This window comes from Dermacentor andersoni, chromosome 1 (assembly GCF_023375885.2).
Source record: "Dermacentor andersoni chromosome 1, qqDerAnde1_hic_scaffold, whole genome shotgun sequence".
NCBI classification, from domain to species: Eukaryota; Metazoa; Arthropoda; class Arachnida; order Ixodida; family Ixodidae; genus Dermacentor; species Dermacentor andersoni.
The window spans coordinates 292,630,775-292,654,982 of NC_092814.1; the positions used below are offsets into that span (position 1 = coordinate 292,630,775).

Here is a 24,208-nt window from a genome sequence, read left to right on the forward strand (position 1 = left end):
TAGCAGCAGCAGCAGCAGCCGGTTATATGTCCACTGCAGGACGAAGGCCTCTCCCTGCGATCTTCAATTACCCATGTTCTGCGCCAACCGATTCCAGCTAGTGCCTGCCAATTTCCTACTTTCATCGCACCACCTAGTCTTCTGCCCTCCTCGACTGCAGTTCCCTTCTCTTGGAACCCATTCTGTAACCCTAATGGTCCACCGGTTATCTAACCGGTGCGTTACACGACTTGCCCAGCTCCATTTTTTTTCTCTTGATGTCAATCAGAATATCGTCTATACCCGTTTGCTCTCTGATCCAAACCGCTCTCTTTCTGTCCCTTAACGTTATGCCTAGCAATCTTCGTTCCATCGCTTTTTGCGCGGTCCTTGTTCTCAAGCTTCTTTGTCAGTCTCCAAGTCTCTGCCCCATATGTCAGCACTGGTAAAATGCACTGATGGTACACCTTCCTTTTCAGTGATAATGGTAAGCTTCCAGTAAGGAGCTAACAATGTCTGCCATATGCGATCCAACCCATTTTTATTCTTCTATGAATTTCCTTCTCATGATTAGGGTTCCCTGTGAATAGTTGACCTAGGTAAAGATACTCCTTCACATACTCTAGAAGCTGACTGGCTATCCTGAACTCTTGTTTCCTTGACCTTAACCCCAGTCTTACACTCTCTCTGTTAATGTCCTCAATCATTTGTGGTAACTCGTCTGCATTGTTGCTGAATAGAACAATGTCATCGGCAAATCGAAGGTTGCCGAGATATTCGCCGTCGATCCTTATTCCTAAACCTTCCTACTTTAATAGCTTGAATATTTCTTCCAAGCACGCAGTGAATAGCATTGGAGAGATTGTGTCTCCTTGTCTGACTCCTTTCTTTATAGGTATCTTCCTACTTGTGTAGAATTAAGGTGGCTGTGGAATCTCTGTAGATATTTTACAAGGTTTTTACATAAGTGGTCTGTACTCCTTGAGTATGCAATGCCTCTATGACTGCTGGTATCTCTACTGAATCAAATGCTTTTTCATAATATATTAAAGCCATATAGAGAGGATAATTGTACTCTGCGGATTTCTCGATAATGTGATTAATGACATAGGTGGGATCCATTGTAGGGAATCCCTTCCTGAAGCTCGCCTGTTCCCTTGGTTGACTAAAGTCCAGTGTTGCCCTTATCCTATTGGAAATAATTTTGGTAAATATTTTATATAATACTGAGAGTAAGCTAACAGGCCTATAATTTTTCCGTTCTTTAATGTCTCCCTTTTTTTGGATTAGTATAATGTTTGGATTCTTCCAGTTTTCTGGGTCCCTTGCAGTTCATAGACATTTTGTATAGAGAGCCGCCAGTTTTTCAAGCATTATGTCTCCTCCATTTTTGATTAAATCGACTGTTATTCCATCTTCTCCTGCTGCTCTTCCTCGTTTCATGTCTTGCAAGGCCCTTCTGACCTCATCGGTAGTTAAAGGAGGAGTTTCTGTATCCTATTCATTATCGTTCTGAATGGAGTTCTCCCGAGTCCTCTGGGTACTGTACAGGTCAGTATAGAATTCTTCTGCTGTTTTTACTATATCTTCGAGATTGCTGATATTACCCTGCTTATGTTTCATTGCATACATCTTGGTTTGTCCTATGCCAAGTTTCTTTCTCACTGATTTCAGGCTGCGTCCATTTTTTACGCCTTCTTCACTCTTCCTCACATTATAATTTTTTATATCACTTATTTTCGCCTTTTTGATCAGTTTTGACAGTTCCGCAAATTCTATCTTATCTCTTGAGTTGGCCACTCCCATTCTTTGTCATTTCTTTATTAGGTTCTTCGTTACTTGGGAGAGCTTGCCTGCTGTTTTACTTGGGAGAGCTTGCCTGCTGTTTGACTTGGAGCCTTGCCTCCCACTTCAATGGCTGCCTCTGAAGCCAGCCTAGTTACGGTTTCATTCATTGCCTCTATGTCATCTTCATCTCTCTGTTCTGAGGCTGCATATTTGTTTGCAAGTACCAGCCTGAATTTGTCTGCTTTGACCCTTACTGCCTCTAGGTTGACCTGTTTCTTCTTGAACAATTTTGTTCTTTCTCTTTTCAAATTGAGGTGAATCCTAGCCCTCGATCACTAACCCATAATCACTGCACTTTACCCTAGCTATCACTTCTACATCTTGCACTATGCTGGGATCAGCAGAAAGTATGAAATCAATTTCATTTCTTGTTTCACCATTAGGGCTTTTCCAGGTCCACTTTCTGTTGCTATGTTTCCTGAAAAAGGTGTTCATTATTCGAAGCTTATTCCTTTCAGTGAATTCTACCAGCATCTCTCCTCTAGCGTTTCTAGAATCGGCGCTGTAGTTGCCAATTGCTTGTTCTGCAGCCTGCCTTTTCCCCACTTTTACATTGAAGTCGCCCAATACTACAGTATACTGAATTTGCATTTTTCTCATCGCTAATTCAACATCTTCCTAAAACTGATCTACTTCATCGTGATTGTATGTTGGAGCGTAGGCTTGTACTACCTTCAGTCTATATCACTTATTAAGTTTGATTACGACTACAGCTACTCTCTCATTAATGCTGTAGAATTCGTGAATGTTGCCTGCTATGTCCTTATGGATTAGGAATCCTATCCCATATTGCTTCTTATCTGGGAGACCTCTATAGCAGAGGACATGTCCATTATTCAGAACTGTATAAGCTTCACCAGTTCTTCTAATCTCACTAAGGCTGATGATATCCCAGACAATGTCTGATAGTTTCTGAAAGAGACCTGCTAAGCTAGCCTCACTCGACAGAGTTCGGTAATTAAAGGTTGACAGGGTCTGTTTCCATTGGCGGCCTGTCCGGACCCAGAGATTCTTGGCACCCTCTGGTGCGTTACAGGTCTGACCGCCGCCTTGGTTAAGTGCTCCGCAGCTGCTGGGGACTGAGGGCCGTGGGTGAATCATTTGGGAGGGGATCAACGGGAAATTGATGCGGTATAATAAAGCACAGGTTGGCGAGAACAGACAACTAGCGGAAATTGCTCAATTTTCCAAAGCTAATATGAGCCAAATACACACTATTTTAGTATAACGGCTTACTAGTCTAATTTTTTTTTACCAGTGACAGTGGAGTTGCAATGTTCCAACATGTTAAAATGAACCAACTTGCTAGTGAATGCGTGTGCATATTATTATTCAATATTCGATGCTAAGTATTCGATTCATATTTGAAAATTTGTATATTCGCACACTCCTAGTTATAATCGATATATTGTTAAAATCGGTATCGTTATAAGTGGGTTCCAACTGTATAATGACCCCGTTTCAGTGCATTTACGATTTTCCGGCCCTCCATATGGAAACTGCGTCCAGATATAATGAAAGTTTTTTAAATCGCTGTGCTGCTACAATGAACCCGTCGAAGTCGGTCGCAGTAAAAAGAGGGCACACAACGAAGTGCCAAAGCACAGAAACGCAGCCAAACTAAAAGCATGGCCGCACGTGCCCTGCTCCAATCCAACTGCGCCGATGATATGACCTTCCAGATGAGCAAGCGACTGCCGCGCATGCATTTCGGAAGCCGTGAAGCCGGTCACCAGTGGTCACGCGTTTTCAAGGCACGCCTCCAGGCTGGAGGTGTGCCACGTACAGCATAAACAGCATGGTGCTGGGCATGCGTGGGTGCATGCACAGGCGCGTGCACCGGTGTGATATCGGATTCCACGACGGTGTCACTCTTGTTTTTACGCAATTGTTCGGGTGGCACCATGTGCATTACGCCTGTTTTAACGATTTGGAACAACCATCTACAGTCGTCGACCGATTTTCCGGACCTCTCAGGGACTGAAAAATACTTCCAACAAATTGAATAGTTTGAAAAATTCGTTCAGCCAAAAGAAATATTTGTTTCGCTTAGAGTGGCTTAAAAAGTATCTAACAATGCCCTGCCTCATACTGCAATTGAAGGCGATCAAATTTGCTAGGATTTGTGCGAGAGTGACATCTCTGTATATAGTTGACAAGAGTGTCACCACGTTGGTGATCTTCGCCAATGGAGATAGCCCTTGAGATTGAAGAAATGAGCCATTTTTCTTCTGATCACATGGCTCTCGCGAAGGCATAGGTGGTGGCACTGAGTGCACAAATGTGCAGCCGCACAAACATACACAAAGATGCGACAATGCCTCGGACAGACTTGCTCTGTGGACAAATCACATGCAGAATGGTGACCGAAAAATACCATCTTGTAAACTTATGCTCTATCTCGGTAGTTCCTTGTAGTACTGTGGAAGCTACACGAATTATTAGCCAATAGGACAGCTGAATGTCCCTCGAGATGTGCTCATCCATGCCGCATCGTCTGCTCAGCATCTGCTTGCCATCCTGTCAGTATATGCTCCATGGTTGGTGGACTGACGCAAAAAATGTTTTGACGTTGTAACCATAAGCTGCATTTGCGTACATGTGACAGCGGGGCTTCGCTTCACCTGTGCGCTTTCCCTGCAGCCTCCTTAGGAAGTAGTAAGGGTGAATGCCCTTATAAATGTTCACCTGTGCATACTGTCTTCTCGTCGTTCTCGCTACCATTATCATGAACCATGCTAGAGTGGGGTAGTAAAGTAATGATGCAGTGAACAACTATGCTTTTTTTAGCATTCCACGTTGCAAGTGCACCACCACTGCTAATGCTGTGGTGCCATCTTGTAATTAGAAATCAAACCAGTTTTGCAACTTGGCGCAGTGTCTGTAGTCCTAGCAAAAGAAACACAAACTGATCTCAATAATTACGACAGAACATAACTAATGCTTTGACTTCAGCTTGAGATGAACTTAGCAATGTCTGCTTTTGTCGCTTATTTCTTGCTGACAGGGTGGAGAGCCAGTAACAAGTGCAAATTCAGATAGAAGCGGGTGGTTGGTGCTGTATGAGCACTGCCATGTTGCTAGGTGATGACGGTTTGGGGGTTATTATGGTTACCGGCGGTAACTGGCACAGTAATTCTCGGTATACAATGTGCACGTGCACAGTTCCTAACATGCCACGTATCGCTGTACCGTATCATGTAGTGAGGAAGGACTAGAGTAAAAATTGTGATCACTGAGCTGCTCCAGATTTAGAAATTTGTGCTCCAAATAAGCTGCCCCAAATTTAAGATTTGCAATTCAAATAGCTTTCCCCCCCGATAACCTGCTCCAAATTCAAAACATACTGCTCCAAAAGCAAGATTTTCCTGCTCCAAAAAAAGCTGTCCCACCCCTGCTAGTGCTAAACCATTGATAAATCGTTGCATTGCATTATAAAACGAAAGAAAATGCTATTTGTTGCCATTGATGATGACGCGGCGGATGATCAAAAGATTTTTTTTGCTCAACCAACTCTCTTTAGTGGCTTTTGTTTCTGTATTCCTTAGTGCTGCGCTTTTCTTAGTGTTCCGTTTGTTTTGCTATCTCACAAAGCTCGCACTAAAGAGTCAACCACATGCACATGATAATGAAGCGACAGTAGCAAGACTGGCTGTCCTGTCATGTCTGGCTGTGGGACAGCAGTAAAACCTTGCTAGTTTAACCCTTGCTGAATCGAAAAATTGGATAATTCGGACTTGTACTCTGGTCCCTGAAGGCAGGCGTATGCATTAATTAATGGCATCAAACTGTTATTTCGGACGTATTTGTCCATGTACTGGTTAATTAGGACAACTCTTTGAGCATGGAGTGCCGTAGATATGCAATGAAAAAGAGCACAAATGGCGCTAGCACCCAACTGGAACGAAGCAGCACTGCATCAGTGGAAACCATAAGGCAACGACAGGAATTAACTCTTTGTGCCTCCTTGTTTTGTGCCCATTTGTTGAGTAGCGGCTGCTGCAAATAGTTTCATTTTCACTAAGTGCACACGTTAGTCATGTGCTTTCCGAACTGCGTGGTCACCATCCATGATCACGTCGATAGCAACTATGGCTTCGTCTGCAGCGGTTGCAACAAATAGTTTAATTTTAGCTCAATGCTTGCATTGGTTGTGTGCCTTCAGAACTGCATGGTTGCCGTGCATGATCACATTGATATCGACGGTTTTGTCTGCAGCGGTTGTGCCAAACAGTAGTTTCATTTTGACTCAATGCAATTTGTGGGCAATAAGCTGTTGAGGATCAAGAGTGATTCTACCCTGGCTTGCATGCTGGCATCAAACCCACTGGTGAAATCGCAGTGCACGGATGATCTGTTGCCAACCAGCCCACTAGGGGGAAAAAAAATTATGCAGATCACACGCACTGTGGGAATCGATATAAGCAAAGCTTTCCTTGCTGGATGCTTTGATTGACGATAACTGATGGGGATGTTGACGGCTAAAGCCTAATTTCTTCAACGTTTAGTCTAACACTAGAGCGGTGAGTTGACGTTAAACATTACCTTGCGTGCACCACTGCAGTTTGTCTGCATAGTACACAGAACACACTGGGAGAGGTGTTTGCTTGAGGCGTTGTTGTGCGGTAGTATCTCATAACTTCTGAGAGGGTTGAGCATTGTCATTGCCTCACATGGCACATCCCACCGTGGTGGAAGTATTAAACTTGAATTCGATTTTGGAGCTGTACATGCCAAAACCAAAATTAGATTATGAGGCATGCCGTAGTGGTGGGCTCCATGTTAATTTGACACTGTCATGTTCTTTCACATGTCCCAAAATCTAAGTGCACGTGCATTTTCTATTTCGTCCCCGTCGAAATGTGGCTGCCGCAGTTGTGATGAAATCCGCAGCCCCTAGCAATGCCATAGCCGCAAAGCTACCATAGCGGGCACAGAAGTGTTGATTTGACGGTCGACCGCATCCATAGTGTCTCCTGGACCCTGCGGTGTGCTTTAATTAATGCGGCTCTGCTTCTACACACCCTGCGCAGTTTGTCCACTTGACATATTTGCATGGTGTTTATTTTTCAGAAATAGCAGCGACGTACTGTACCGTATGTGGAACTTAAGCTTATTCAGTTTCCCCACGACTGCTGTCGTATGGTGGTAGGGTTTCCTTGCTTTCTGACGTCTCCTTCCCTAATCCCCCGCCTTCCCTTGTATGGGAGCTGCCTCTTCTCCTCCCTCTACAGTTTTATCTAGGTCCCCTCTGGACTTGCAGGTTAGTAGAAAGGGAAGCGCTGCAGTTTCTGCAATGCTTCTTAGACATGGTGTGCTGTGGCTGCTGTGTCTTAGACAGCAGTCACAGCAGCAGCAGCAGCAGCAGCAGCAGTGGGAAAGTCGGAGGAAAAGGCAAAAAAAGCTTCGCTTTAAAAAGATAACCGGGCAGTGCGTGCGGCAGTGAAAAGCATGCTGTGGATGTCGCACCATGGCTGAACGAGTTGCACTGCGAAGGAAGTTGCAAGGCCCCTCACCATTGCTAGTGCTAATCCAGTCAAAAGAGGACGAGAATTGTACTTTCTGCACTGATTTTGTGCTAAATAGAAGCCAGGGTTGCGGATTTATTCAGTAAATATAAGCGGACTGATGTAGTAAACATTTATGTTTTCTTGATACCCTCAACAATTCGACAGTTTGCTAAGTCTGACATTTTTTTTGGTGCCTGTTTAGGTTTTACTGTATAGGCATTGCGAAAAGATTAGCAACAAACTTTCATTGTTGTCTGAATAAGTACAATTCTACACCGGTGGAAAAACGTGCGGCAAGGCCAATGTTTTAACCAGAGGGTACTAGATCTAGTTTTATTATGTCGTATTGCCAGAAAAAAAATTGGTTCCATGCTGCCAGTGGTAATGCTGAGGTGCATCTGATAGCTAGAAATTTAAAAAAATTTACCGACTGCATGACCCTCGTGATTGTGCATGTACAATTTCTGATACTTTGTACTCGTGTAAGATGAGATGAAGCGAAGGCTCATTTGAACTTTTATCATGATGAGAGCAAGTAGCAAGAATGAATTTGATTTAAAGTGGGCATTGTGTGGTTGCTGCTATGTTATGCAATTGCGTGGTAATGTGTGGGCCATCTCAAGAACTTCTGGGTGCCTAGCGAAATTACTGCAAGCAGCAGGACATGCAGCATTCGTGTGATGTCTTGGGATGCTGTCGGCAGTGTCTTCGCTCGATTTTTGGCCTTGCGTGCTATCGCATTTTAAGTGGAAAAAAGGTGCGACACCAGCTGTTTTGTGCTCTTTTACTTGCCGATGGCAGTAAATGGCAGTGATGTATGTGTCACACCTCTTCGCTTGTGGCGGGTGATTTCAATTGCGCTAAAAGAATGCAGACCCTTCACGCACAATTTCCACTGAAACTAGGCATTTTCTTGGCACAAAGTATGCACTGTGAGGTTTCTTGAATGGTGTTTAGTCCACGTTAACATATTAGCCTTTAGTGTTTGTTTAACAGGTTCACATTAGAAAACAGTGGGTACTCATATCTAATGCAAACCCCATTTTATAAGAAAACAATATATAGCATACTTTCAATTCCGGCAATTGGAAAAAGATGGAACCTGCTGGGTTTACCTTCATGGAATGGAAATTTGGTATCAATTGTTGTTACTCTCAGACAGTTTATTCTGCAGGCCACATGTGGACCTCTGTACAATCGGTATGCATTTGATATTTCACATTTCGTGAATGGCTGTGCAACCATTGCAAATGCTCTGGTGGCACACTTCTAGGCTAACCATTTCGACAGTTAGTTCGTCATGTCATGCAAGACTCCAACATGCTGAAAACACTTAATGTGGCTTCATTGCTGCTAGCTTGTCACTTTTATAATGAAAGCGGTGCATTGTTTGTGCCAATGTGAAAATTACCACCAACCTGGTCTGTCACCATATTGTGGTAACAGAGGTTACGGCACTGGCTCTGACAGTAGCCTGTCGGAGCCAGTCAATGCTGCAACTACGGTTTCGTTTTATGCTTAATATATATTCTAGGCACTATACCTATGCAAAAACTTGTTCTGTCTCCATCTTGTGATAACAATGGCAATGACTGCAGGCTGTTGCTAACACTGCAAACCCTGTTTCGGTTTTGTATCTGATTGTAGCACACAGGCAATTTTCACACCAATTAAAAGAAAAAAAAACAAATACGGCATGAACTCAGTGGATATGTAGTGGCGCATTATGAGCTGCTGTTATATCTTAAAATTTGCTGACAGCAGATGCTGCAGCCATTGCGGTCACCGTTGGAGACGGGCTGCCCACCAGTAAAGTTCAAATTATGTGGCGAGGAGCAATTTTGTGACAGAATTAATGAGTCTTTGCCCATAGAAGTGTACAGGTGTATGCTGGGACCAAGTGCATTTTATTTGGAATATCATTAAAGCTTATGCTAAATGGCAGCTCTTGTAGGGAGCTCAAGGTTATCTGAACTAAGCCAGCGGCAGATAGGAATGCGACCTGCAAGCTTTTCGATTTGAGCAGACTTTTTGAGGGATGTTGGCTTAATATCTTACCTTGTTTCTCTTTTGCAGGCTGGAGGTGTGGCCTGGCTATGTACAATCAGTGGCTGAATATGAAGGAGGGCTCATGCTAAACTGCGATGTGTCCTTTCGTGTCCTGCGTACGATCACTGCTCGTGAAGTGCTGTGAGTAGTAGGGCATTATTTTATTGGGTGTCCAGTGACTTCAAAACCAAAAAGTGTTGTTCGTGAAGTGCTGTGAGTAGTAGGGCATCCAGTGACTTCAAGACCAAGAAGTGTCAGGAAAATTCCAGTAAGATAACTTAAGTGTTAGTGAGATGTGGTTCTTAGAAGGCTGAAAATTTAAGGGGGGGGGGGGGGAGCAATTTTGGGAAAACATTCATTTCAGCATCTGCAATGCCTAATTTATAGGGGTATGCAAATACGAAATTTTCAATTTCAAAGTGAATTTGAAAAATTAAAAGCAAGTGCAAATAGAATACATTTCTGATACGAATACTGTTGAACCCTGCAATAACGAAATCGGCGGGGAAAGCAATTTTTTTCATTCTCGCGAGAATTTCTTTATTGTGAAAATGAGAGAAGGCAGACAAAAAAGGTACTACATAACTGGACTCGCGTTTTATTGAAAAAATTTGTAATCTCTGTCTGCCATCCACTGCCTCCGAGGAGTTTTAATACTCTATCCTCACAACTCGGAATATATTGCACGACCACGTCGTCATCATGCGTCGTGAGGAATGACTGCATGGTGCCGAGTGCGTCGAGCACATCTCGCAGGCTTGCTTGCTTGGTCGCGGTTTCGTCGTCATCATCGCTGTCATCATCGCCGCGCACGCTGCGGACTATGGCGTCATCGGTTAGTTCCTCGTGGCCGACCAAGTCATCGTCGACAGACAGGAAGTCATGTAGACCAAAGCCATCGGGCACAGTTTCGTCCACACACTGAAGCCATGCCTTGCTCAAAGTGAAAAGTTTGCCCAAGTCCGCAGACACACTTCCACCTTCTGCTGGTCGCTCATACTCGGACGATGCAGCTGACACCTGCTGGTTATTAAAGCCCAAGTGTTCAAAGCAGTTTTTATTGGGAAAGCAATACAGCTCGCACTTTCGGCCCATCGGTGGTCGTGGCGCCTCCTTACACAGCTGTGCGTCACGTGACTGTGTGACGTCACGCCAGACCGAGAGACGGGGCCCCAGCTCGCGGCATCGATGGTGGAGGCGAAGCCTTGCGCGCCACTGCTGCGGCGCTACCGAGAGAGGGCGCTTGCTGGTGTGACGTCACGCTAGGAGGATAAATGGGGCTACAGCTCGGCTCCTCGCAGTGGTCGGCGCGCTGCCTTGCGCTATGTCAGATGATGTATACCCATAAGTTTAACAAAGGGCACACCATCAGCCGAACCAAGGCGCAGCCAAGGGTATTGCTTTCGCAATCTTCCAGGCTTAACCAAGCTAAGCCTTCAGCCAATTTTTGATCACGCTCGCTTTCATTGTCATCCATGCTGCAGCAACCATCTCTAGGGCCATGAAAAGGTCCACCTCCGTCGTGCATTTGTACTCGATGTTCAGCAGCATCCTCTGAATAAACCTTTGACGGTAGGCACACTTCAAGCTTCTGATGACCCCTTGGTCGAGAGGCTGAAGGACCGAGGTGCAGTTCGCTGGGAAAAATACCAGTTGGACGTTCGTAAAAGTGGCATCAACACAATGGGCAGTGCAGTTGTCCAGGAAAAGGCACACAGACCTGCCTGCCCTTTGCATGCTCACGTTAAAGGCTTCCAGCCAGGTGGTGAAGATAGTAGGTGTCATCCACGATTTTTGGTTGGCCGTGTAGGCAGCCTGCCATGTGCCTTAAAACACTGTGGCTTTTTGCTCCTGCCAATGATGAAGAGCAGACGCTTATCGGAGCTGTACACGTTCGCGCAGAGAAGAATTGTTATGCGCTTCTTACTCTGCTTGCCTCCGTGACATTTTTGGCCCTTCAAATCTAGCGTCCGTCATGGAAGCATCTCGTAAAACAATCTCGTTTCATTGGCGTTGTATACGTCGTGGGCTTTGTACTCATTCGTGATGGCTTCCAGAGTCTTGCATCCAGTTTACTGTGCCTTCCTTGTTACCACTTGTGCATTTTCCAGAAGTCACTTTGGCGGCGATGTTGTGTCTTGCTTTAAAACGGCTCAGCCAGCCGGCGCTCGCTTTAAAGTCATCGTGCCCCAGTAGGCATGCAAAGTCGACGGGGAGCGGCCACAGTCTTGTGCTCCCCACGTGCTCCATTCTCCAGCGCACCACCAAGGTGCTGTCTTTCGATTTTAAAATGGTTGACAGGGAGCTGTATGGTATCCCAAACTTGATAGTGATATCAGTTGATTTTTTTCCGGTTGCAGCTTCCGCGATGATTTGAGATTTCTCTAAAAGTGTGAGAAACTTGCATTTCTTAACTGGAGGAGGCATTTTAAGGCTTACTGCCGCACACAACGACCAAGCACGACGAGGAGAACGAGTGGTACGAAGCAAGTCCCCTGGCCACTTCTGCCAGAGTCGCAGCCAGATACCGGAAGCGGCATCATATGGTTGCCAGCAAAAACGAGTTATGCGCTCCAACTAGCCTCTAAGCAAGCAACAACAGGTGGCAGCAGGCAAGTTTCTAAAGTGATTAAAGAACATGTTTCAGCACATTTTTGATCAGGATTTCACTTATTGATGTTATGTTGAGACCATGCGAAGAAAACTCGCGACCCGCCATGGCGGAAATTTTCGCATGTCGCGGGGCTGCCAGTTGAAGATGTGTCGTTGTTGAGGGATATGAAATACATGTACTCCATACCTGCCAACCCTCCCGATTCGCCCGGGAGACTCCCGATTTTTTACTGAACTTTACGATTGTACGATGACTGTCTTATATCTCCCGAAAAGTTGTCTCTGTCCGCACAATAATGGTTTTTGCGAAACCGGCACCGCGGAATCTGCAGCCACATCGTAATCGTCAGCATCACCAACGGCTGCACTAGCGCCATCGGTATCATCGACTAAGCAGCCGACTACGGTGCCTAGTAAGCCGGCCAGAGCCAACCTGGCTCTTGCATTTCATGCATGCGTTCCTTCATGGTGCATTGCTACTGCTGTTTGTGTGCACGATTAGTGTTGGCTAGCCCGTGTGTGCGGTGCACCATGTAAAGTTAAAAACCTCGTGTGCTTGATGCCATGGCGCTATCAAAGTGCAAGAAAAGGTATTTGCAGACGTTTTTGCGATCTTACACTTCTGAATTTCCGTGCTTTATGACATCAAGGAGAACATCTTGCATTTTATACAACGTGTGGATGCGACCTCAGCGTGCCTCACGGTGGCAAAGGCAACTTCAAACTGCACGTTTCTACGGCGAAGCATCAAAGCTATGTTCGCACCCCTGAGCAGCAAGACAACATAGTGAACTTTCTCCGGAACAACTGCGACGACAGTGTCATACGTGTGGAGTGCCTGTTTACAGGATTCCTCGCCGAACGCAACCTACTCCTTAGTGTCAGCGACCACGTTGGGCCTCTTCTACGGAAAATGTTTCCGAAATACGACGAGGCGAAGCGTTATGGATGTGGACGCAACTCTGAAGAATGTGGAGGTGGCCAACTTGAAATTTATTTCACAAGCATCGCTTTCGAGTCTTCGTTTCTTTATTCATAGTTTCCCTCAGCTACTGCCCCGAGCTTCCAATGAATTTCCTGAAGACGCTTTAGATGCTCTCGAAACTGAGTTTGCCACTCTACAGGCGTACAGCCTTCCAGAGGACATTCTGAATGAAGAAAAGTGGGATGTGCAGTGGTCTATGGTTGGAAAAATGAAACACACTGAGGGAAAACATGTTTCACCGAGTTGCTAAGGTGATGCTGGATTAAATCGTGATACCGCATAGCTACGCAATGTGTGAGAGTATTTTTAGCACGGCGCAATAAACTAGGACTGAGTTCCGCTCATCAATGTGCAACACAACCCTCCAACACCTGCTGCTAGTGAAGGGCTCAGTCTGAACCATGTTTTGAGCAAAGCTACTCCGACAAATTTTTGAAGTGAGCAAAGTCTACTACTGCAAGGTCTTGCAAAAGGACTCATCGAACATTGCCTGAAAGTTTGAACGAAACAGCCCCCTCCCCCCTGTTGGCGCAAATAAGAAGTCTCCCGATTTTTTATCTCGCCAGGTTGGCAGGTATGGTACTCTGTGTAACTCCGCCAGGAACTCTGAAATATTTGATTGTTGCGAGAATTTCATTGTTGAGGGCTTTCATTATTGCAGGGTTTGACTATAATTTTGTTTGTTTTCACCAACCAGAGGTACGAAGAAAAATACCAGGTTTATTGCACAGCAAATAATGCAAAGAAAAATTATGCTTTCTGGTCAACAAAATTTTCCAGTACAAAACTTTTGCTTGACATTGTCATTACTGCAGTTACCTAATGTTGTCATGAAGGAAGGATAGCTGCTCGACGTGTTTCGGGAGCAGCAACACCCTCCTGCATGTCGCAATTCCTTCAGGCACCGAAAAGAGCTGCTCACCGGACACACTAATGTCTGGTATTGGCAGGTATCTCTTTGTGAGCCGAGTCAACAGTAGGCACGATGCTTCACCACCACTTACACAGATCTTCTTTTTGGCCCAACACTTCATCGCGCACCTATCTTTCAACCTGTACTTGTGGCAGTGAAAATTTTTGCTGGTTGATGAGCTTATCAAAGTCTTTCCAAAAGTGCTGACGTAGAAGGAGCCTCTTCATAAGCCAGGTTTCAGAAGCCGTGTTTTTAGGCGCTTAACCAGATTGAGCGGATGCAGTTTTCCACCTGGTGGCTAGTGTTGTCGAGATGCATGAAGAACCATCAGAGGCCCGCTGACAATGCCCCCTTTTTACTTTTATATGCTTTATTGCACAGCAGATTAATTTCACCGCAATACTTTTGAAGTTTCAGATATTTGCACATCGACCTAATAGAGGAGGCTAGTGCTCCGTTTTTCATGTTCTTGAATGCTATGTTTTCTTGCAACATTTAGTCTAGAAGCTCATCTGAAAGGGCAAGGGAACCCTGGAAAAGTTATGAAATTGGGGGAATGCTATAAAGCTTCCCCACTACATAGAAATTTCATCTCTTGAAATGTTAGGATATTTCTTGATGCAAAGTCTGTTCCCTTAAGGGGGGAGGGGGGAATCAGACCTAACTTTTTTGTTCTTTGACCTAGAGCAACGAAATTTAGCAGCCACACTCAAAAGTTTCTGAAATAAAGAAATGTGCAGTTTCATTACGATACCTTTAGTTTTCAAGTTACAAAATGGTACATGTGTTCCACTTGTGGAAAACCTGGCACTGTAAGGAAACATGCCAGGGAGCTGCCAGTAGTTTTAATCTTTGCACAAATAAGCACTACAGGGTACAACAGTTCCAAAAATGTTTTAACTGCTTTATTTTTTTTTTACACAGAACATCATGCTCGCTTTTACTAATTGTACCAGAACTTGTCATTCACAAATTGGCATGCAGAAAAGAAAAAAAAAAAAAAAAAGCTATGCCCTCGGCAAGATATTGAAGACTGTCATACCCTCAAGCACACTTCAGGGAATACATAAAAACAAACAGGATCAAAATTGGTCCAGGCATTCCAATGCTACCCTTTCCACAGGCAACACAGAATGCCCAAAACACACTTTTGAGAAAATGTCTCATAAAGTTCTTGGAGCAGTTCACATCTCGCAAAATGCACCAGGATTGTAGTTTTTGCTGTCTTTGCTTACAGGTGACTTTTTGGGTCTTTGCCTTTGGATTCGCACAGTTCGAGGTGCCGACATGCGAAGTACCTAGCTGCGCAGTCCGAGATGCCGATGCACAAAATGCCTAGTCGCGGGCTCGAGGAGTCGACACTCGATGTGCTTAAGTCGCGCACTTCGAGGTGCTGACGCGTGAACTGCCTAGACGCGCTGTCCAAGGTGCTGATGCGCGAAATTGGTAGCCACGAGCTCGAGGAGTCTACATTCTATGTGCTTAGTCGCACAGTCCGAGGTGCCGAAGTGCGAAGTACCTAGTCACTAGCTTGAGGAGTCGATACTTGGTGTGCTTAGTCGCGCAGTTCGAGGTGCCGACGCGCGAAATGCCTAGACGCGAGCTCGGGGAGTCGACGCTTGATGTACGTAGTCGTGCAGTCGGAGGCGCCCATGCACAAAATGCTTAGGCAAGGGTCCGACATGTCCGTGTGCGATGTGCTCGATCACAGAGTTGGAGACTCCTATGCGCGAAATGCTTAGTGGCGGGTCCGAGGATTGCGTGCGCGATGTGCTTGGTCACAAATTCCGAAACACCAAGTGCTGAAAGGCTTAGCCATGTGTCCGGATTCCGTGCGCGAATCTTGGTCGCGGTGTCGGCGTCGCCGATGCTCGGTATGCTTAGCCGCGGGTCTGAGACGTCCACAAACGTAGGGATCGGCCACGCTACTGCCACGTTCGCGTAGTGTCCGTTTCGACACATTGAGATTATGGCGAGTGGAGGCTTCCAGTCCAGACTCGCGAGGTGCAAAGAGCCGAGCAGACAATGCGAGCACCGGACCAATGGTGAACCGTGCTGGAGTCACGTGGTGGGCGCAGCCAATTGCTGAATCCGGCACGACCTTCAATCATTTGCTTTTTGTATGCGTGTTTCTGTATGGAGGAGGTAGCCAAAGCGGCAAATTTGAAGACCGAGAAATGCGCTTTCCAACGAGACCAAGGTGGCGGCGCTCGGTTGCGCCGTTCCGGAGGTACTGTGGCTTGAAAAATGCTGTATTTTCTTTATTTCCGCAAAATTTTTTGCAACCTTGGCTGATAAAACAAATATTTTAGGACACTTCTACGTGGTTTACAGTGATGATGTTTCGGGATCGGATAGAAAAAGAGTAATAGAAATTGAAAATGTGATTTTCGAAAATTCGGCCTTTTGGCCATTTTTCGCTATGCGAAACCCGCATCCTCCCTTAAGTGCCATGTCTTTTTCACCCCCTTGCTTCACACCAAGTAAACTTCAACGCTTAAGATCTTGAAGACACGCAACATATGTACACTAGGCCACAATAGTTTTAAGGGAGACTGAATTTGCAATAAACTAACTCTTGCGAACCCTTGGTGCCTTGAATTCAAAGTTTCAATGTGCTAAATGCCTTTGCAACCTAAATGGGGATCCCAGAAGCACTATGCCTTATAAAGTAAAAATTCACATTTGCCACGGTACCCACGCTCTGTAAACTCGTGTTGAAATGTACATGTGCAATTCACATACACACGCACACACTTAAGACAAACATACTTTTGGCAGCACACACTTTTGGCAAAGCTATTTTGTATACTACTTCGGTGTTTGGTGTGATTATGTTTCTTGGTGATAACACAGACTGAGTGGTTACATGACCATGCATGAGAAGAGGGAAAAAACCAACGCACATGTATGAGCTTATGTGAAGCAGTTAAAACTGAATGTAATGCATGCTGTTGTGTTCATTTTAATCCTATGCAGCTTGTAACCTCGTGCAATGTTTACATTCCTGCTGCACTTATGGCTTGTGAAGCCGAACTTCTTTTTAGTAGTGTTTCCTAGTATCGTAATGTGAAAAGGGTGTCCTACCCTTTTCTTTCTCTATTTAGGTTTGATGTGTACAATGCGTACCCAACAGACTACAAAGCCAGGGCTGTGCATGCAATTGTGGGCGCAATTGTGATGACACGGTACAATTACCGCACATACCGAGTGGACGACATTGCCTGGGACCTCAAGCCAACCTCTACTTTCACATTCCATTCCGGAGAGGTCATAAGCTACATTGACTACTACAAGTAAGTGGCCTGTGCCAATAATTGACCTAAAGTCAAGTAAATTGGTTGTATTGAATAGAGTAGAACCTTATCGACACGATCATACAATTTCCTGGCACTAATGTTTGCGATCGAGAACACCTAAACTGACCCAATACAGTTACACTTCTACCACTTAATCTCTCTGCACTAATGTTCAGTATATCAACAAATGGAACTACGATCATATGATAACGTTTTCGGGCTGCTAGATCCCACGAGGAAAAGGTGCAAGGCTTGTGTGGTAGAGAGCGGTAGGTGCCCGCAATGGCTGCTTACCTGCGGTACCGTTGGAAAGAACCACTGCAGCCATGGATACCCACTCATTGTTTTGAATTGTATTGGAAAATGGAGTTGTCCTTGCTATTGGATGACTTTCGTGTATCAGAAAGTGGTTTTGGCACGTAAAGCCCCATAATTTAATTTTTTTTTTTTTTTTACTTTCGTGTATGACATTAATAGAATAATGTAGCCCTTTCAGCATTGTAGTAGCTTTGAAATGGGAATTGAACAATAGGATCTTTCCTGTTTCAAAGGCACCTTAAAAACCTGACCTGTACACATTGCCTCTTCTTGTTCAACTCTGCAGGCGTATCTACAACATTGAGGTTCAGGACTTTGATCAGCCACTGCTTTTGCACAGGGACAAGCCAAGGAAGAATGCACCGGTAAGTGGTTTCTTTTTCAAGTGGAGCTTGTATTGCCTCACTCGTGTCAGCTTCAGTGTTCGTGTTGCCATATGAAAAAACTCAAGCAGCACAAAAATAAAAATTGTGTGTCGGGCTGCGAATTTGAGCCACCGACCTCCGGGTTGTGAGATCACCACGCTGACAGATTCAGCCACTGTTGGTTCATCACACGTGCCCTTTAAAGTGGGCTTCTATATGCAGGAAGAAGTAGACGCAGCGCAAAACGTGAGCCAATCCGGAGGAGGGAAAGGGTGTGATCACATGTTCGCTTGCCTCGTGCCCGCCGTTACTCGCCAGTTCAGGCTCGCCAGTTCAGGCCCGGTGGTCAGATAGGGAGGCTACGTTTGGTTCGTTTTGACGAAAATCAAGCTGTGTTGAAGGAACGTCAGCAGGAGCGAGCCATGATCCATGAATGAGCCATGAGCCATGAATCGCTTGAGAAAGGGCTCGTCGACGTGCAGACCTCTCTGTGAGGGAGCGCGAGGCCGAGGCGTTACAACAAAGAGTTGCGGTTTCCTAGCTTCGCTTCCACCCCTCTTCACAGTTGTAGAGGGGCAGTAACTTTTGTTTCTGCACAAGAAAACATCGCATTTTCTGGATTTTGTGGATCTTGTTTTTTAGGAGTTTTAGCAGCTAGAAAGAGTTGCCAAAAGCTGTCACGGCATTTTATTTTTTTAATTGTTTGTGGAGGTCCATGAGGTCCTTTCAACTTGTAAGGCTAGTGTTAGCTAATAACAAGGATGTGGTAGCTATTCTTTATGCTTGATTGTCCGTAATCTTTTTATTATTAACCCTTTGCAGGATGACGTGCAATTTCTTCCAGAAATTCTTGAAATATTTGTTGTATGAGTAAATGAGGTGTTTAAAAATAGTTATTTATTCAATATGTGACAACAAAGAGCTTGGTGCCTTTAGTGTGGTGTACTACAGTAGAAATTTTACAACCAATTTGACTTCTATACATCAAGTCGTCTGTTAAAAAAAGATTGAGACATATTTGTCCCACTGACACTAAACAGTCTTCCAGAAAGTGGGATCCATACAGCCCACTGGCCCTCTAGGGTCTCAGTGCAAATTTGTTTCCAACTACTTCCTTTGTAAAATGAAACTTGTGGCACCGCACTCGTGCTGCCTGGTGCGAGTGTGGCTGCGACAGAGGAAGGAAGACTTGAATGGTGCAAGGTGTGCATGTGTTCTGTGTGGTGTGCGTGGATGGACAGCATGTGGACAGCCTGGGGGAAGAGTCGTGGAGTGCGGTAATAAAGGGAATGCTTGCGACGAAGGTGTCGGCTTGTTGCCATTCGTAACAAACACTTGAAATTTTTAGTGTGGCATGAGTAAATGAGGAAATTAGTAGTGATATTTAACTACACTTCCTTACAATCGATTTATTTTTAAAAAGTGTGACGTATGTGTCTCACTGACACTAAATCATTTTTTTAATAAGTGGTACTCATTTGTACTCTTGAACTTCTAGGCTCTCCATGAAAAATGGTATGTAAACACTTCCCTCATAAAATAGACCGAAACATGATGAACAACATGGTACAGCGGAGGCCATACAGAAAATGTTTGTGTGTACTTCACCCATGCGTCTAACACCAATGGCATCAGCGCCTTTCTGCATGAGCATGTTTTTGTATTCGCAAGGGCGTGTTTTGCGGACCAGCTATTGTCTGATACCAAAGTGGGTGCTTATTGGGTCTAAAAGTGTAAATCTCTATGCAGCAAAGAGGAATAACCTATCGGGCACACCCGCCGTGGCTACCTACTGGCTATGGTGTTGGGCTGCTAAACATAAGGTTGCGGGATCGAACCCCAGCCACGGCGGCTGCATTTCGAGGGGTGGCGAAATGTGAAAACACCCGTGTACTTAGATTCTGGTGCACATTAAAGAACCCCAGGTGGTCCAAATTTCCGAAGTCCCCCACTAAGGCGTGCCTCAGAATCAGATTGTGGTTTTGGCATGTAAAACCCCGTAATTTTTTTTTTTTGTCGGGTACCTTGAAAACTTCCTTCTTGTGACCAGATGTGGGCAAAATTTAGTGTTCGTTTCATAGATGAAAACGCTTATTCTAGCTCTTGCATGCTTGTCGCCACTTAGTACCCACCCCGAAAACTATTCACGCATGAACTGCTGAAATATTAAGATGAAAGGCAACATCAAACAAATGAGCTAAATGTGCCCATTTGCCACTGAGAAGCATGTTTGTGCACATAACAAAGTGGGACACTTATCTCCTATTTGGTACAAAGGGTTTTAAAGATGTACAAATACTCGAATCGATTAGTAGCTGTTCGAATAATTTGATTCGGGAATTGAATACTGTTAAACCTTGGTATAGCGAAGTAGGTAAAATCGGCAATTTACGTTGTTAAATCAAAATTTCGTTGTATTGAAATTCAACCTTTTATGCAAATAAGTACAGCCACCAGTCTATTTTTCTTGCATGGGAAGGGGCTGCAGAATTTGCTTAATTATTGGGCAATCTAAAAAAGCAAATTTGAATGAGAAAACTATTTAGTTTGATGAATTTGAGAGTCAGCAACAAATCATATGGTCTTGTGCCACGTTGACAATATCTTCACATAGGCGGTATGAATTAAGTGAAGCCAGCCACACTTTCATGTGCACTCCGTCCCCGCGGCTGATAGCATCACCTGCACTGGGACGATGCTATCGTGAAAAGCACCGGCAGCAGGGAACGAATGCTTCATCTGCCTCTCGCTCCAGCAGGTCACTGAAACTCAAGATTATGCAACCTTTATTACTAAACGCGTGGGAAGACAGCTTACATGATGCCACGCCATCTCGGCACACTCACTCTTTGCACATGTGGCCGATTACCTCTAAAGCAGGGTGCACGGCTGCATATGCACTCAGCCATGCTTACAGCCATGCGCAGCCACGGCCGAGACGCTTGCCAGATATCACAATATGCATGTGCCAACTTACCCCCGTCCTGTCCCGCCCCTCGCACATGCTTGATCACCTTACCGTGAGCTCGCTTCCTTCCCCCTCTTTCCCTTTGCTTGCGTGGGCACTGGTGCGTGAAGCCACCATCTTTCTTTCGTACCCTTGCACACTTTCACTCGCACCTAAAGCACAAAGTGTGTGGGGTGCGATAAGATCTTATCGCACTTGTTTATACGGAACATGATGCGGGCTCACTTCAGTGGTCACTCATGCTGCACGCGATTTGAGAGGTATGTTTGCAAGGAGCCGCATGTAATTCACTCATTTGACCATCTGCGCCCACGGAAGTGTCCATATATTGTAACGATAGTCCTTTGCTGCGGAAGCGAAATTTTGGTATGTTGAAATTGCATACACACTTCGTTACATTAGGTTCTAATTACATGGCGTTGTATGTACAAGAGGTTATGAAAAAAATAGTCGCCGACTGATTTTTCGGGCTCCAAAAATTAGGACATGCTTGATCATTCGGACTGCTTCGCGGCACTGTCATTCTCCCCATAGACCAAAATCTGGCTGCCATCGTGCAGCTTGACACTGGGGAAACGGGTTGATGGTTCTTGTGATATGTATGTTGACCTCTGCAAATGTTTCGGCATGGCGGACATGGCCGCTCATGGTTTTAGTCTTCCACTTGCGCTGCACCGCCTGATGGCAATAGGTGCCTGCTGCTTACTCCATGTTTCAAAATGGAAACCATGACTAGGTGTGCAAAATAATGGGATAAAGTCCTGATGCCCGAATATAATACAGTGGAACCTCGGTTATGCATGCGTCCCTAGATTTTCTGCTGTCCCGAGTTTTACACCGAATTAGTGTAGTCCCGGAAAAAAATAAACTGTTATCACTGTCAAGTTTGGGATACCATACAGCTCCCTGTCAACCATTTTAAAATCGAAAGACAGCACCTTGGTGGTGCGCTGGAGAATGGAGCACGTGGGGAGCACAAGACTGTGGCCACTCCCCGTCGACTTTGCACGCCTACTGGGGCACGATGACTTTAAAGCGAGCGCCGGCTGGCTGAGCCGTTTTAAAGCAAGACACAACATCGCTGCCAAAGTGACTTCTGGAAAATGCACAAGTGGTAACAAGGAAGGCACAGTAAACTGGATGCGAGACTCTGGAAGCCATCACGAATGAGTACGAAGCCCACGACGTATACAACGCCAATGAAACGAGATTGTTTTACGAGATGCTTCCATGACGGACGCTAGATTTGAAGGGCCAAAAATGTCACGGAGGCAAGCAGAGTAAGAAGCGCATAACAATTCTTCTCTGCGCGAACGTGGACAGCTCCGATAAGCGTCTGCTCCTCATCATTGGATTAAAAACCTCAATTATGCGACCTGAGATTACGCACGTCCTGTCTCACACGATAACCCATGCGAAAAGTTCTTGCTGTGTGTCTCGAAAGAAAGTCAATTAGAAACCGACCGATATTTTTTAAGTACGTAGGTGAGAAAAGAATGTTCTAGCATGCTGGTGGATGCATAATGCGGTACACAGTATGCTAAGTTTCTCCAATAAAGCATGATTGGAAGCTGCACTGCAATATTTTTTGCATTAGCTTCTTTGGCGGTTTTGGTTTCAGAGTCCTGCAGAGTATTAGGTATAGTTCAAATGGAAGATCCGTGCAGCTCTCTCATACAAAGCCGTGCATTATTGAAATTTGTTGGTTGGATTATGACATTTTCACATGGTCCCGAGAAAGTAGTACAATATGTGTTCCACTGTACAAGACTGAGATTACGCATGTCAAATTATGATAAAACACATAATATGCAGAGTTTTATGCAAAAAAAAAGCAAGAAACAGATTTATGTTGCTCCCCCGCCCCCCCCTCATTTATTGCAGGAGTCTGAGGAGCCACGGTTGGTGTGCCTGGTGCCTGAACTCTGCACACTGACGGGCCTGACAGATGAGATGCGTGCCGATTTCCGGATTATGAAGGTGAGCATTCTTGGCATTTGCCGTCATTTGCCCAAAACAAATGGAGCTCTATCAGCTAAATTTCTGTATAGCTGTGTGTGCCACTTCAGTGGCACTTGATTATGTATTGCCTACCAATGGCACATAAGCTGTTTACTGTGTCAGTTATACAGTCAAACCCGGCTATATCGAACTCTCAAAAAAACGCGTGTCAGTTCGATATAGAGCATAATTCGATATAAGCCTGCTAAATAATTGGATGTCATAAAGGCACATACCATTTATAAAATCACTTTATTAACGAAACTAGCTTAGTTTTCTAGCATTTCCTTCTGCTTGGGCAATTTCGCTGCCTGCGACGCACGCACTTCGCCACGTTGTCAAAGGAGTCGGAGCAGTTGAGGCCGCAACCTTCCGCATTCGTGCAGAAGCGCCGGACTAATGCGAGTGCACCAATCACTTCGGAGGATGTGGGCAAAGGACCGTAGTTGCTTTCCTCAATGTGCCTGCTTTCATTTGTGCTCGGTACGATGTCGGCGATGTAGTCTTCGTTTCCGGCCTCTACCGTGGTCGCGACAGCATCATCTGCACTCACCAACTCGTCCACCGTTGATTCGAATGTCCCGGAAATTTTGACAGCTCACTCCAAACTTCGGCAACACCGGCAACGGCTTCGTTGCATTGATCAGAATTTACAGTCCTCACCGAGCACGCGGAAACCGGCACGCGATTTATGATTTCGAGCTTCACGACGAAAGGCGAATTCTGCCACTTCATCACGGCAACACTGCGGGAGAAGGCCCACAAGGCGCAAACACGATAAACCAGAGAAGCAGCCAGACAACTCGCACTTTCACCATCTTGCACGAAGAGAGCACAAGAGCCTCTGATTGGCTGTCTGAGCAAGTGCTGTAGGCGGGCCAGGATCATTTTTTGCTGGGGAGTGTCGCTAGATAGTGATCTAAAGAAAGGAAGGACGCTTGATTCTGCAACCCGTGAGGGAGCACGGCGAAGCGTCGTCAGGGGAGAGGGGGTGGCAAGTGAAAGATGATAGAGAAAGAGGGAGGATGTGGCCTAATAGACTCCACTATGCGCGACAGGGGGAGTGTCGACGGCTCGCCCGAACAGCCCGAGGCAGCGCGGTCACGGTAGGGAGAGCAGTTGGATGGAGCCGCGCCGCTGGGTTTCCCCGCTACCGCGAGGGAAAGCCAACTTCTGGGGGCACTTTTCCGCCGCTTGACGTTCGATATATCGGGAGTCACTGCAATATTTGTTCGATGTAAGCGTAATTTTTGCTATATATACTCATTGTGACTATACCGTGACCAGAAATTGTTTGATATATAGAATAATTCGATGTAAACGGGTTCGATATTGTCGGGTTCGACTGTAGTATACAATT

General features: G+C 45.3%; 1 protein-coding gene across 1 annotated transcript in view; it reads left to right on the top strand.

Annotated features, from left to right (window-relative positions):
* The window catches only part of LOC126548564 (piwi-like protein 1), a 153,946-nt gene that overhangs the window by 77,991 nt on the left and 51,747 nt on the right, over window positions 1-24,208 (top strand). The window contains exons 8-11 of the mRNA XM_050196791.3: window positions 9,414-9,527; window positions 17,005-17,193; window positions 17,801-17,879; window positions 22,732-22,827. Coding sequence (XP_050052748.1) covers window positions 9,414-9,527; window positions 17,005-17,193; window positions 17,801-17,879; window positions 22,732-22,827 — 478 coding nt within the window. The remainder of the gene's footprint in view (window positions 1-9,413; window positions 9,528-17,004; window positions 17,194-17,800; window positions 17,880-22,731; window positions 22,828-24,208) is intronic.